This window comes from Cygnus olor, chromosome Z (genome assembly GCF_009769625.2).
Source record: "Cygnus olor isolate bCygOlo1 chromosome Z, bCygOlo1.pri.v2, whole genome shotgun sequence".
NCBI lineage: Eukaryota > Metazoa > Chordata > Aves > Anseriformes > Anatidae > Cygnus > Cygnus olor.
In genome coordinates this window covers 61,734,089-61,750,179 of record NC_049198.1, presented here as the reverse complement: position 1 = coordinate 61,750,179, position 16,091 = coordinate 61,734,089, and the positions used below count along the sequence as shown (strand labels likewise).

General features: G+C 34.8%; 1 protein-coding gene across 23 annotated transcripts in view; it reads left to right on the top strand.

Moving 5' to 3' along the window:
- The window catches only part of CSNK1G3 (casein kinase 1 gamma 3), a 75,070-nt gene extending 59,373 nt beyond the window's left edge, over positions 1 to 15,697 (top strand). For 16 of the 23 annotated variants that reach the window (XM_040541335.1, XM_040541341.1, XM_040541334.1 and 13 more), the window contains 3 exons: positions 6,192 to 6,298; positions 11,589 to 11,681; positions 12,984 to 15,697. In XM_040541335.1, coding sequence (XP_040397269.1) covers positions 6,192 to 6,298; positions 11,589 to 11,646 — 165 coding nt within the window. In that variant the 3' untranslated portion in view covers positions 11,647 to 11,681; positions 12,984 to 15,697. The remainder of the gene's footprint in view (positions 1 to 6,191; positions 6,299 to 11,588; positions 11,682 to 12,983) is intronic. The other 7 variants (XR_005815324.1, XM_040541345.1, XM_040541355.1 and 4 more) reach the window with 1 other exon arrangement.
- Positions 15,698 to 16,091: the final 394 nt, after the last annotated feature.

Genomic DNA, 16,091 nt, shown 5'->3' with positions numbered 1-16,091 from the left:
ATTTCTCTAGTAAAATGTAAATGTTGCAAGAGACTTTTTCATTGTAGAGTGCCTTACATACATTTTGAAGGTGGGTAGAGTGGGAAGATTTTCAAGGAAATGCCAGTTGTCTGCATTTCTGTAAATTTTATTTTTATTATTTTTTATTTTTGACAAACAGTATGGGTATTCTGAGTTCAGATAATGTAGATCACTTGAGAATAAACAGTTACCGTGTAAAAAGAGCAATGTGCAAAACTGCAACCATTTGTTCTGTGTTTGAAGATCAAGTTGTTCAGAAGGATGTTTTCAAGCCAGATGAATTGATTTTTAATGTACAAATGGTCATGCTTCCTTATTAAAAGCAGATATAAAACCACATAGTATAGTCAATTTAGTTTTGAAGTTTGAGCCCTTGAGTGTTGTCAAATACCCAGATACTGGGTATATATGTTGTCAAATATCTTCATTGTAATAATACTAACCAAGTCATGCTAGTGAGTTGGACCATTAGCTAGCTAGTTTATCTAGATTCCTAATTGCCCTCAATAAGCCAAATTTTAAAAGTGCCAGGTACAATTGTTCAAAGTAAGGTTGACTCTGAGAGGTGAAACTGAATTGTGGGTTTTGTTATTTTTTCTTTGTGTTATCCTTGAGTCATTGCCTATCTGTGAGATCAGTTGTACGCAGAATTACCAGATTTTCGTCAAGATATGAAAATCTCTTGGCAGAGAACTTCCTTTTAAAGGAAGACATCAAAAATGTTGGTACACTGCCCCTACAGGTTTCATTTATTGTCATCTATGGGATCCTTTTGTAGTAGGTTATTTAAATGTGTTAATGATTCCTCAGTGTTACTTACTAAATTCAAGTGGACTGTCTGTTGGAGTGTGTGTATGTATCTTAGTATATATGCTAATATTCTTAGTAATGATGTTCAGTTGGAAGCATTCAGGTTCTAAATGGTTCGATAATTAACAGTAATTGTTCTGTTTTTTTTTGTATAAATTTAAGTTATCTTAGATTATCTAGGCCTGTGTCACTGTTAATGTGCTTAATGTATCTGATTTTGGTTTGTAGGATCAGTTCATGTGAAAAGTTCAAATACTACTAGCGAACTGAATTGTAAAAGGAAGATGTCCAGAAATGGTCCTCTCTTCTGCTTATTTGTGTTTGGAATTAGATGAAAATGCAATAGCATCACAGTCTGTCTTTCTAGTTTCTGTAGCCTTAGTAATGAAAGCAACTTCTTATACCTCCCGGCAATTCACTCAGCAATGTATTGTCTTTATTTTTTAGATTTTCCTCACTTACCAGAAACGGTAGTTGCATAATACTGAATTATTTCCTTCTCTACATGAACTCCAAACCTCTTATGCACTCAAAGACTTTAGTCATCGGAACAGAATCATCTAGGTTGAAAAAGATCTTCAAGACCAACCATCAGCCTGACGTACTGAGTCCCATCGCTAAACCATGTTCCCTAGTGCCATATCCATATGACTTTTAAATACCTCCAAGGGTTGTGACTACACCGCTTCAGTGGGCAGCCTATTCCAATCCTTAGCCACCTTCTCCATTAAGAAATTCTTCCTATTTTCCAATCTAAATCTCCCACGGTGCAATTTGAGATCATTTCCTCATGCCCTATCACTTGGCACCTGAGAAAAGAAACCAACACCCTCCTTATTGTAACCTCCTTTCAGGTAGTTGTAGGGAAGGATGAGGTCTCCCCTCAGTCTCATTATCTAGACCGAACAACCCCAGTTGCCTTGGTTTATCCTTGTTTTCTTGTCCCTTCACCAGCTTTGTTGCTCTTCTGTGAACACATTCCTGCAACTCAGTATCCTTCTTGCAGTGAGGGGCCCCAAACTGAAAACAGTATTCTAGCTGCAGTCTCACCAGTGCTGCATAGAAGGTAACAACCACTTCCTTAGTCGTGATGGCCACACAATTTCTGATCCAGGTCAGGTTGCCCTTGGTCTTCATGGCCAGCTAGGCTCACTGCTGGTTCAGATGGCTGTTGACCAGCTGACCCAGGTCCTTTTCTGCTGCGCAACTTTGCAGCCACTTTTCCGCAAGCCTATACCACTGCATGGGGTTGTTATCACTCAAATGCAGGACCTGGCACTTACCCTTGTTGAATGGTCATGCAACTGGACACAGCCCATTGATCTGGTCTGTCCACATTCCTCTGCAATCCTTTCTGCTGTCAAGCAGATCAACAGTCCTGCCTAAGTATCATCTATGAATTTACTGAGGGAGCACTCAATGCCCTCATCCATGTCATCGATAAAAACATTAAACAAAACTGGACCCGAGACCAAGCTCTGGAGAACACCATACTGATTGCTGGTAAACGATTGAAAGAGGCTTGTTGAGCACTTCCCCCACCTCTTTCAGTACCCTTGGATAAATCTCATCCGTCCCCATAGACTTATGAACATTCAAAACATGGAGGAGGTCATTTACAGTTTAGTTTCCCATTGAATTATAGGAGCTTCATCTTACTCTGTCACCATCTTCCAACTCAGGGGCCCGGGTACCCTGAGAATGATTGGCCTTACTAATGAAGACTGAGGCAAAGAAGGCATTAAGTACCTCAGCCTTAGCCTTAGGCATCGTGAAGCTTTTAGTTGCTTATAGAATATTTCATGTACTCATTATCCTGGTTAAGATAGCAATATGTTAGATGAAACAAATCAATTTGCCTAAGCTTTTCTGAATGATAAAGGTAGTGTCAATTATTTTCATTCTTTTATCTGGGTAGTTTCTGAAAGTAAAATATATCATTCTATAGTATCATTAATAATAACTTCATGCTTAGGCATGAAGGCTGACTTTGTTTTTTGAAGAGTGAGGAATTCAGTTACTGAGATTTGTAATAAAATGAAGGATTATTTTCTGTGTCTTCTTGACAATAGGCTGATTTGTTTTATGAGAGAATTTGACTGATTTTTGAACATAGCAAGTTTAGTTTATGTGTATGCCTATTCAAAACAAAAGCATAGGGCTAGCCCGATGATTTACTTTAACTATTTGGGGAATTGGTATTTAGGCTTAATTTTGTCTTAATTTAACTGGCCCTTATTAAGTTTCTAAAAGTTTCTAAAGAAGCATACATCCAAGAAACTAATCTTTCACTATTATTATGGCTTATTATTAGATAGTGGGTCTAATTTTCTTTTTTGTCGTGTGGTGTAGATGACGGTAAGAAACTGTGATTCATACACTTTTTCATATACGTACTCTTCAATTGAACTTTCAAAGACCAATTTAATTTGTATGAACTAAATTTAAATCAAGATAAGATCTGTTATCACAATGCTTAGTTGTTTTAGATTTCTAGTTTAGTAGTTAATTTCCAACTTGCATACGAGTAGCTTAACTTCATCTTTAACATTGTAACAAAATTTGAACCTTAGTTTAAAATAATAGTTTTCAGAAACCTCTGTCCGTTACTGTTCATGGAAAAAAAAATCATTTAGTTCTTGTTAACAAAATTTATAGATGAAAAAAGATAACTTTAATATCTGCATTTTTCCCTGCAGTAGTATACAAATTTATTATGAGATGAATTATGCCTTAATGGATCATCAGCCTACGGAGGAAATCTGGTCCAATTCTACTTATAAGTAAAGAAATGAAAATAAAAGTTTCTCTTTAAACATTATTAGTTTTGTGTACTTTTCCCCCTCATTTCCTAAAGTTTCAGCCTTTTTTTGTAAAGCCTGAAAGATGATTCTTCTTTGTGCCTTATTGGTGGTACACCGAAAAAAAATTGGTGTACCATACCTTTACTGCATGAGTTGTCTTCCAGATGTCTTCTAGACTTACTCTTGCTTAATTTTGTTGGATTCCTATATCTTTCTTCCTGTGTTGAGCTGATTTTTTTGACTATTAGTAGGTAGTCTGAGAGAGAAAAGTCTATGGTTGGTCTAACTTAAGAGCCCGTGTGCCAGGTTTGGGAGTGAAGTGGTAATACTGCTTCATTTGCCCTGTATTACAAATCTTTTGACAAATGCACTTTTTAGTCAGATACTAAGATACTTTACTGTCAATTTAAATACTGACTTATTTGCTAACATCACAGGGAATTTATAGCATTGTAGCTTATTTTAGCAAGCTACAGAACTTAGGACTGTAAAATCACAGTCTTTTAGCCTTACCCATGCTGGAATGAGAGCATTCCTACCTATTTCTTGAGCACTACCAATTAAATGAATTTATTAATGTTTAAGTAAATAAGGTTGATAAATTTTGCACATTTTACTGCTGCAGTTGTGTTAATTCTTGTCGTTTCATCTTAGACCTTTACTAGATCTATCATCTGCACTAATAGACTAGAATGAAACTCAGGGTGTTTGTGATTCTTGAGAAACATGCCTGTTGCTATTTTTGGGGCTATGAATATCCTTTGGTTCACTTACATCTTAAGAGGCTGCATCTCTTTCCAGAAATATAAAGATTGTTTTCCTCTCATCTAAACCAAGCCTTACAGTATGCCATTGTATTTTATTACATTTGGATGCACGTTTGCATCTGTATTATGTATATAGGAAGAAATGAGGTCTCGTCTTTGAGCCTCCAGAGAAATCACCCAGAGGGAGGTAGGACAGTCTCTTGGTACTCTTGGTGCAAAGGTTTCTATAAAGTTGGTGTAGAAGTTTCTTAGAGAAAACTGCATTCTTAAATTGATCAAAAAGAAAATAAACAACAACAACAAAACAACAACAAAAAAAAGGAAGACAAATGCTATCTTCAAAAAGAAGAAAGACTTCTCCTATTAAAGGAAACAGCTGTCAGGAAATAGTGTTCAGTTTTGGAGTTAGTATGAAGACTTTAAAGAAAAGAATCACCAAACAGGTTGTTACAGCTTCAAAAGTGCCTCTGCATCCTCTTTTGTAAGCGCATAAACTTATTGGGAAACCCTTAAAATAACTTTGTTCATCATTACCATATGGCATTTCATTGACCCAAGCAGGTTATTATTACTCCTTTAAAGTTGAAGTCACCTTAGATTACAATGACTTCAACTGTGGTTTAAAAAGTTAAACAAAACAAGTAACAAAAACAGAATCAACCCTGTCAGAAACAAGGAGATTTTTTGTTTTTATGAGCTGCTCAAATCTTGCAAATGTTCTTTAAAGCATTGACAGACGGGGTTCCAAAGAGGCTGGTAGAGTTGTTGACAAAGGCTGATACAAAACAACCACAAATCTTAAACTAGAGCAGCAAATCTTTTTTTTTTTTTTGCTGTTCTGCATCTCCAAGGTAGACCTCTTCCAGAAGTGACAGAAGGGCATAATGTTAAAAAAAAAAAAAAAAAAAAAAAAAAAAGCTTAGGTATATTTTTATTCCTGTTGAAATGTTTTCCTTTCTTTTAACTTTTGTTAAAAAAGGGGAACACATCAAAATGGAAGAGGAAGCTAAAATATACAGTTCAAAAATAATATTTATAGCTAGAGTATTAATGTTGAAAGGGCTTTAGAACTACCTTCATGTTTTGTGAATTTGTATGAAGAATATGTATGTGTTTGATGTATGTGTTTGATTCTGTTTTTTGAATCTGCTCTTCAAGGAGGTAGAGATGAATGGGCACTCCTGTGAAAGAAGTGTGAAGGAGAATGCCGTATGAAGTCTCCAGAGATTACAAAGTTGAACATAGTGTTTTATCATTGAGAAGGATAAAAGTCCTAAATGTTTTCATTTGCTTTTTGTAAGAAAAGAGAAAAATTCTGAGTTATTGCAAATACCCTGCTATTTGGTCCAGAGAATGTCTAGACTGTTTTTCCCTTTTCTGATGAGTGCTCTTTGAGGTACAATTGAAGGACACAAAGGAACCAGAATGCACTAAAGAAGGAGACGTAGGGGAAGACTGACAAAATTACACTCAGAAAACGGCCTGGTGCCTTCCATTAAGGTTCTTAAGAGACATGAGGAAGACCAGCAAGCCTGATGAGCTGCATTGCTTTGCTTAGTCCACTCTATTTGAATGTCACATAGATGTATGTTACTGTATGTTTCATGTCTTTTACTTTTGAAAAAGGCAGAAAGTCGGGGATGCAGGAATAACAGTTGGAATGGATACTTTTATTGTAATTAAAAGACTTACAGAATTAACAAAAATTGAGTTTCGAAGATATAACTTCAGAAATTTATAAATGTGTTTCTGGCACTAGCATAATTTCAAATATCTCTGGTGATTTCAGGTAGTAAGCTCAACAAATGGAGAATTGAACACAGATGACCCAACTGCAGGCCGTTCAAATGTGCCCATCACAGCTCCTGCAGAAGTAGAAGTAACGGATGAAACAAAGTATGTTCTTCTTTCCATATTCTTTAGATCTGGTCTTCTCAGCTACTTCAAAATTTTTCTTGTTTAGTTACTCAAAGAACATTGTCTAAGCTGAAAAGACACTGGTGAGTGGCAAAGTATCATGGTGCATTACTTAATTTTGGCTTTAAACATTTAAGTAATAGACCTTCCGTAGCTTGTGCTTTTTAGGCTCAGTTTTTAATAACACATTTCCCTATACTAGAGAAGTGCATGCATTTTTTATATTTTAACTAATTTTGAAATATTTATTTTAACATAGTGTCTGATTAAAAAAACATATCTGTGAAAGATGTATAATTCTTTCTGTGTATTGTATCTGATTCTCTTTTTTCCCTTACTCTCTTTCTGTATAGCTGCGAGAAAGTGTTGAACATGTGGTGAGTTCTACAGCACAGGCAGGCAGAAATAGCCCCAAGGACTATTCTCCTTATTTTGCTTAAAACTCATTTCAGAGGACTTTAAAATAACAAGTCCAATTGGAAATCATAAAACGTTTTTAATATCATGCAATAACTAACTTTTTACAAACAGATAGCCACCTTGAGAAGCTATTTTGCCTGCTTCAGATCTTGCTTGTTCAAGTTTTGTAGTCTGTGGTGTGCCTTATTCAATTATGTTTAGTGGGTAGTACAATATTTTGCTACGTTGTTTTGGAGGGGTAGAAGTTGTTTTCAGATGTTACAGCATTCAGCTAGTGTTTTAGCATCTAGAAAATAACTCACATGAACAAGCAATAAATGCTATATGATGTTTGAGCTTTGCCCATTACATCTGTAAACAGTATTTACCAAAATATTAGTCTTTGACAACTTGCTAACCAAACCATAATTTCAGGGTACCTTAGAATTACAGTGGAATGAAAGGGGAAAACACTGATGTCGGTTAACCCAAGATGGCTAATATCTATGTATATATATTAGTAGTACAGTCAAACCTGCAAAGCAGTGCAGAAAAAAAGGTTTTGATAGATGAAGGCAGGATAACTTTCAAGATACTTTATTTTATAATTGCACTTGGAATAGAATTTCAGAAGGGTATGGATCTAGCTGATTACAGATGCACAGAAGCATGTAGCAGAAAAATCTAGTAAGCATTCATTAGTAGAATTTGTTTTCTAGGGCCCATTTTCTGTATTTTTAAACAAAGATAAAGTTCATAAAGTACAGTTTTTTATTGAAGTGATTGTTCTGTAGGTTCTAGTTTTAATATGTGTGATTTATGTGCATAAGTAGTTAAAAATCTTGAATGGCAGTGCTTATTGTCCCACTTCTTGCACTATCTTTCTATTGGGCACTGAGAAGACCAGTTCTTTACTTGCAATCTTTGCAGAGTGCTGTACTATTTTTATTTTTTCTCACAAGAATTTAGTTTTCTTATTTCAAAACAAACAAAAAAGGCCCAAAGTCTTGTATAACAAGGATGTTGATAGGCTGCACATAGAGAAATTCCCAATTCCTTCCCTTTGGGTAAGTGCAGTGATAACCTTTATTGTACCCAGTGCATGTATACACAGGAAAAGATTAAATTTCTAAAGCTTTGGGTAATTTTCATCACAATTAAACCTACGTTTACTTATATACAGGAAAAAAAAGAGAATTCTCAGAAACTAGGTGCTGCTGGCTCAATTAAAAATGTAGAAGTTATTTGTTCATTTCACAGAATCACAGAATCGTCTAGGTTGGAAGAGACCTCCAAGATCACCTAGTCCAACCTCTGACCTAACACTAACAAGTCCTCCACTAAACCATATCACTAAGCTCTACATCTAAATGTCTCTTAAAGACCTCCAGGGATGGTGACTCAACCACTTCCCTGGGCAGCCCATTCCAGTGCCTAACAACCCTTTCAGTAAAGAAGTTTCTCCTAATATCCAACCTAAACCTCCCCTAGTGCAACTTTAGCCCATTCCTCCTTGTCCTGTCACCAGGCACATGGGAGAATAGGCCAACCCCTACGTTGCTACAGCATGTTTATATTTAGTGTAATATGAATAATGGAGGGACAAACAAGCTGTCCTTGACTGTTTTTGACCTATACTTACTGTTTTTTATATATGAAATGTCAGTTCTTAATATCCTACTTTACGGATTAATCTTCTTCAGTAGGAAACAAAAAATTAGTTTTCCAGTAGTATCTGTTTAAACTGCAATTTCTTTGTTCGCTATTCTGTTAGAACTTGTCTTATACTTTGTCAGTAATTAAGGCACACCCATCCAAAATTGCCACCATACACCACTGTATACATTCTTTTCTCAGTAAGAATAATTCAGAAGGTTTAAGTAACTTTACATTTTAACATGGTAATTGCAAACTTAATACCAAAAGCAGTTGAGGTATTTGAGGTACATCTGTTTGCAGATGTAACGCTGTTGAATAGTGTAAGGAAATGCAAGTATAGGTTCTTCATGTATGTGATAGAAACTCTTTTGTTTTTAAGGAGACAGTGTCATCAAAAGTGTATCACTCTACCTTTTTTTGTAATCTTTTTTTTTTCCATCTGAAAATGTGAACAAGGTTAGTCCTTTGCTTTTATCTTCCATATGTATAATTTCCTCATCCTCTGAGGACACAAACTTGAATGTTTTCCAGGAATGCTTCGTTTTTTGTTCTAGATGTTTTCATACTTTTAGAAACTTCGCATGACTATATAGCGTTTTAAAATACTAAAGAAAGGGAACTTTCTTTAATGTGCTGTTTTAACTATGAATACAAATACTGCCTAGTTGAATTTTAGATCTGTTTCCATTCCAGTGGGATGCCGCAAATTAGAAAAGCTAAGATTTTTTCATTGAGCACTTAATTATTTTATTCATACAACACTCCATTATTTGGTGTATTATTTGTTTATGTATGTACGCACATGGAGTATAATATTTGAAGTCTATAGCTTGTCACCATTGTGCTCCTCAGATGTTGCTGTGCTTCAAGCCCGACCTTAGAAGTGGGTCTGTCTTAAATTAACTCACTTGTTTTTGTAAAATAGTAGCATTCAGCCCTGTGTCAAGTGTTACTTATTAAAGCTGTAAAACAGGAAGAAAATCAACTTGATCACTGTTCTGCCCTGACACTTGCAGATCTTAGCTTCTTCAGCTGGTCTTCCATTTATCATTGAGCAATTAGCGTTTATTTCCATAACTCTTTGCTAGACATCTTCATCACAACAGTTGCTTCTCTGAAGCATGTGTAATTTGCATAACCAAAAGGCTTTGCCACAGGAGGACAGAGAAGGACAAACAGAAACAGGTTAGGTGATCTGTGCTTTTTGCATCTCACATACTTTTAGTCACTCGAAGCACATACTAATAATTTTACAGTAAAGTGGTGTCACGTGCCAGCTTATAAATACAAAAACACTGGTGCATAAACACAAGTGAAAGCTGAAGTTGCTTTAGCATGTTCTGCTAGGGGGCAGTTGAAGTGATAGAGGGGAGGATATTTAACAAAAAAAAAAGGTGTAAGATTTGGAAAAGAAATGGTAGTACGCATAATACTGAGACTGCTACTTTAGCTACTATCACAAAGGTCACATTGGATTGTACAGAAAAGCAAGTTGTTTCACTAGTTTCATACTTAGAGCTTATACTGCCTGCTAGTATATAAGTTGCACTGTATTTTACCCACAGAGAAAGAAGTTAGGAGTCATTAAATGCTTTCACAAAGAAAAGAGAAATTTCTTTTCTAAAATGAGATTTCTTGAAGTCTCATGCATGAATTCTCATGCATTTTTCATACATACTGAGTATTTGGAGAAGTTTGTGTTTTAATGCTAAACAATGTCCCTCCATCCTTTGTAGATTTAAATTTGTCTTCAAGCAGTGTAAAATCTATACATGATAATGATGCCATCTAGTGACAATATTCTTAAGAACAAGTCAGTATTTCTATTTTTTCATGATGCTCTTCAAGAAATGATACACTATGGATCTTTAACATCAAGGCTACATTTCTTTCATGAAGTAAATTGACAGCTTATTCTGAATTCCCTTAGTTCCATGTAAATGTGCGTATATTTAAAAATGCTGTTTATTTGTTCTTAGAAGGTTTGACAGATCTAGCATTACTAGGCTGTTAAGTATACAGTAAGTATAAAGAATACTTATTTCAGTAAGTTTTCAAATCAATACTATGATTTACAGTGCTCTGTGGAATTTATATTTCTTTAATACTTCCTACACACATTAGTAAGACATTAATTTTCCCATACCAAATAACTGCATTTAGCATGATTAGTTAAATTCCCTGTACTGGAATACAGTTTAATAGCTTCTATCATTTTAAACTGATAGCTGCTAATAGAATACTCTTTATAATAGTATTATACAAAATCCAGAAGACAGAGTTTACAAAAGCAATGCTTTATGTTGGCTAAAGGTAGCACTCTTGAATTCCCCATTACATGATTCTGTTCTCTGATTGACAGAAAAGGAGCAAGCAAAACAAGCTATGGAGCAGGAATAAAGGGCAGTACAAGATTTTCAGCAAAGGATAGGTTAAAACAACTTGCTTGGAAAGAAAGAGGAAAAAAAAAGTCCTTGAATTACACAGAGGGTCTAAGCAGTCCTAAACACTTACGAAGTGTAAACTGCTGTTCCTTGAGACATATTCCATTTAAACTAAATGAACTTAAAAGGTGATGAGTTAAACTTCAAGGTTTGTTTTTCTAGAATTTAAGTTAACTGTCCACTATAATTTCATCTTCCTATATGGTTACTTACATAATTTGTGCTCTGTATATTAACTATGAATCTACAAAATTCTTTTGTAAGCTTTCCTTGAGGCTTCCTAATCTGGAACAAGTTCAAAAGTGATTTACTATCACAGTCCAGGTCAGCATTTCCTGATTTACAGGATCATAGAATAATCCACACTGAAAGGGAGGGACCACTGTAAAATGCTTTGTTTTGATACGGTGTTTGTTGCGTATATACATATATAAAATGCTTGGGAAAAGATGGAGGTGAAAGAAGGATAAAGCTAGTTTGTACTCCATACATCTGCTTATAAATTCAGTAATAGCTTAAGTAATAATGGGTGTTAGTGGTTGTAGACAGCTGGTAAGAAAAAGGGCTAGCGGTTATGGAGAATTTCAGCTACAGATGGTATTAACCAGCCTTCAAGAGCAATTATGTCTCTCTCATAAGTCCTTTAAGGTAAATAATACAGTATTATTTCTGGTAGCTGTACAAATATTATCTCTGCAATTTCCCCTATTGAATTTTAATGTGGGTCTTCCTCTCCCTCAATAACCAATGTTTTTTTCTACTGAAAGTTACATAACTTTCAGAGCAGCCCTGGTCTGCCTCTGCCCACTGCTACCTTTTCAGTGACTGAGCAACAGGGTGCCATTGGATATTTTGAGAAGGTAACTTACGTCACTTACTTTGGATGTTCTCACCCATTTTAGAACTTCATTTTTAGAACCCTATTCTCCTTGATTTTCAAATGCTTTTCCCTTTTCCCGTATTCCAAATTAAGTTGTCAAGACTCCTTTTGAAGTTTAATGACATCTAATGCTTGGTGAACTTAAGGGCTTGCTGATAGGCTGCTGATAGGCTGCTGATACAGTAAAGCTGTAGTTTTCACTTTCGTTGTATTTAATAGTTTGAGAAAAACTCTTCAATATCAGTATTTAGTATAGTGTATAGCAATGCAATTGAGAATTCAGTAACCAAACAGCAGAACTAACAGTGGCAAAATCTGCCATTTAAAATGCTTGCATGTTCAGTTTTGATTATAATTAAAGTATTACGAATACTTTCCTAAGTCAAAGCTTTAATTTCAAAGTGATAGTCAGGAGCTAGGAGTTGCTTAAAATAAGCTAGACTACCATGACATGCAGATGAAACGTTTTCTTTGTGTATTTGTTGCTTTCATCTAGTTTTTCAAAAATGCTTCCTGGACTCCTTCAGTCTTCCTCTCAAACTTCCTCCAATCCTTTTTCCTTTTGTAGTGTTTTCTTAGTTACTTTCAGACTGCCTCTTTCTGCTAAGTGAAATTGGCAGTATTTATCAGTTTCAATTTTAGTTTCCTTCATGTAATATGCAATGAAGCAGAGGAAAAAATGTCAGTATACTTTAATACACTTAAAGCTGTGATTCTCACTGCAGTGCTGTCATCACAGTAATGAATTGGAGTATTCATTTTGTTACTGATGAAAGTAGTTTTCTAAAATATTTTTGGGGAGTAGCTTTGGGGAGGCTTTTCTAAGTTCTGGTTGACAAAAGAAGCTCAAGCTGGGTTCTTGTATTAGGCACGGTAGAGTCTTAAGTGCCCAGTTCAGGAGGTGCAAGTTTAAGATAAACTCAAGCTTGTCTTTGTCATATTAACAGTTAATGTGAAAAAGTGTTCAGGTAATGGAACATTACTTATTTTTACAAATGCATTTTTAAGTCAGTCTGTAATGCCCATGTTTTTCATACCCTCACACAATACTCTGGATTCACTACCTATTTTTATTATAGCTTTTTTCCTTTGACAGACCTTGTTATGTCAACAGTAGCTCTCTGTGCTTCAGTTTTTCACAAATAAATCAATCACATACTTAGAACTTGATTTATTCCTTGTGGAGGTCATTATAACTGAGCTACATACTTCAAGTGAAACAAAATGCCAACAGTTTTGGGGCTTCTTTTTAAATTGTATGTAATTCATGTCACACCTGCAGGTGCTGCTGTTTTTTCAAGCGAAGAAGAAGGAAAACCATTCAGCACCAGAAATGACTAGAACCAAGCAGAACATTGGAAATTGCTCATTTGTTCAACCGCTGTCTTGTGATCCTGAAAAAAAAGAGAAGGCATGAAAAGAAAAAAAAAAAAAAAAAGAAAACAAACTACAACAAAAAACACCTCTGTAATGACTACACGTTTTCCAAGGACTCCCTTCAAAACAGTGTTATATTTCTGTGTTTTGTAGGTTCTCCTACATCCATATTTTGTTTTTTAAATTCGTCTCTTCTGAAAGCTTTAAGGTTTTGTGACATATAAGTACTTTGACTATCAACAAATGGACCAATGAAATGGTAGAAATGACCACTTTCTACAGCAAAACTAAACTTCAGAAGTATTTCTGCCATCCTAGAAAGTACTAGTGGTGAAGAAGTAGTAGCTGAAGACAGATGTCACGAATCTGGTATTTGAGTCTGTAACAGCATATCAAAAGCAGTTTTGAAAAAAAAAATGCAGAAGAAAAATATAAATGCACAGCCATTTAGAAAAAAAAATAATCCTGCATTGACTCCCACTGCCTAACCCTGGTACTGTAGCCAAATTATATCAGCATTACGTCCTCTCTCTGTTACTGTGGTACAATCACTGTCCAGAGATGCTGAGGAGGTTGACAATTAGCTAATGACATTGTCTAAATGTTGATGATACTAATGAACTGAAAGTATTTCCTGTAGCTTCTGGGTTTGGAAACCTGTTTTTGTTATGCTTATATGCTTGCTATTGCAGTATAGCAGAAATGACAAGAGCATTTGTACAAAGAATACAAAAATTTGTATTATGTAACATTGCTTCCAGTAATGTTAGTAAGATTGAATTTACCTTCACAAGAGAGGATCTACAGAGGAATTATAAAAGGAGAAATAAATGTGAATCTGGTTAAAGCAAAGTTGATATTAAAGCCCATATGTTCACTAAGGTAACTGCTGATTGACAACATCTTCAACTTAAAAATATGGGTGTGCCATGTAATATTATAGATATGTTTGTAAATTACTTTTCTCTTTGATTTAGAAGAGAAAGACAATGGAATTGTGTTAGGCTTCTCTCTTCTCTGCATACTAGCCCTTAACAGCGTTTTTTTTTTTTTCTGGAATTTTCTAATACTTCAATGTGTAGCATTGCTAGCACAATAGGATGGCAAGGATGGGTCATGTACTTTTCCCACAGTCCAGTGAAGTGCCTGCAATATGAACAAACCAGCACTTTTGTAGACAAGGCAGCCCATTTTATATTCTCTCTTAAAGAAAATACATGCTTTATTTAAAGCCATAATGACAGAGGTGTGCTTTTGTCATGTTTAGCTGCTAGTTACTTTAAGAAAGGGTATAAAAGATTGAAGTGACTAGACAGATTTGTTGACCAAAAATCAAATTAATTATCTCCATGATTTTAAAGTTCTTCTGAAGCTAACTAGTGATTTGTGTGTGTGTGTGTGTGTGTGTGTATGTGTCCACAGATGCCTTTTCGCATATATATTTATTTTAAACTGTTTTGTGGTAACATTTAAAATGTATATTAAAAATAAATGCACACTGTTAAATTCATTATTGCATTTATGGGGATTTTAATTGTATTTTGTAATTCATTCTTCCTTAATGGCCAATAGTGTAGCATATTGTTTGGGTTATTTGCTCAGTGAATACATGGTATACTTTGATATTTGTCATTATTGCTGTTCATGATATTAAGGTTTTGTTTTATATAAAACAACAACAACAACAAAACTGAACTTGGCCTACCAAAACATACTGTATAACTTTGGTCATAAGTTTCCTCTTCACCTGTTTTCACTGTTGATTATTTTAAACTCATAGAGTTGCCTTTTTTTTTTTTTAATTTGAGTTGAAAAGGTAAGAGGTTTCTTGACCATTCTCATATGAAAATGCATCCTTCCTTTTAGTATTTGACTAAATTTGTTATGTCATAATATTTGTAAATATTTGTGATACGTGTATTTCTCACATACCTAATTGGTTTTGTTGTCTGAAGCTCTTGACCTGTATAGTGTTCGTAGATTCTGAACACAGCACACATATCAAGAAAATACATATATTATGGACTTGAAATATTCAGAAGTATGAAAGCTGTGTATTTGCTGAAATGACCGCTATCCAGGCACTTGCTTTTCAGCAGTATTTTCAAGTGCTTAATTGTAATGCTGAAGAAGGTTTTCTTCTAGCAAAGCAAACTGCTCATTTGTAAGTAATGCAGATTTATTTGTGTTATGAAAATATGTTTTGCATTTCTATACTTTGTTTCCTGTCCAAGCTAATGAAGTCAACGTTGCCTGGATGTCTAAATAATAAAATACACTCCTGTTTAAGTGTAAGAAAAGAGAACTAAAGGTAGACTTTTCCCCCTTTCCTACAGTCTTGGATGAAATGATGGAAAATGTTGTTTGAAAAATAGCTTAATTGTTTTAATGTTTTTCGATGTCAAGAAATTTGAAAGTAAGTTACTCAAAATACTACTTCAACATTGCAGTTATAGGTATGTCTGCTTAGTTAACAGGTGTTATTGTTAAGTTTTAATACACCTAATGATAACAATGGAGAGAAGAGACTTCAGTAAATGTTTCTAATGAGGAAATCTACTCAGGATCTCTTTGGGTTGCTGTCTGTGCCACAAGGAATAAAAGCCATCAGACATACTATGATGTGGAATAGATGTGTGTTAATTTTGAAAGACAGGTATCTAGAAAAGGAAGATAAATACAGTTAATTCTTCCATCACAAACTTTTGTTCAATAGAGGTGATCACTCCTAGCTGTAGAACATTTGATAGCTCTAAAAATAAAAATGTGGCATATAAACTTGAAAAAAGTTAATAGACAAAATAGTTTGCTAGACCTCTAATTCATATTCCTAGGACTTTGCTTTGTAGGCAGTGTTTTCATTTGCTTGTGCTCTTACAGATTTATAAAACTAATGTAATTTTTTTTTCTTTTTTCAAGTTCGTGTTTTAATTTCAGCTGAAGTTTTCCTCTGAACTTTTTTGACACTTGGATTTTTAACACCTGAGAGCTTAAAAAGTACACTCTTGTGCAT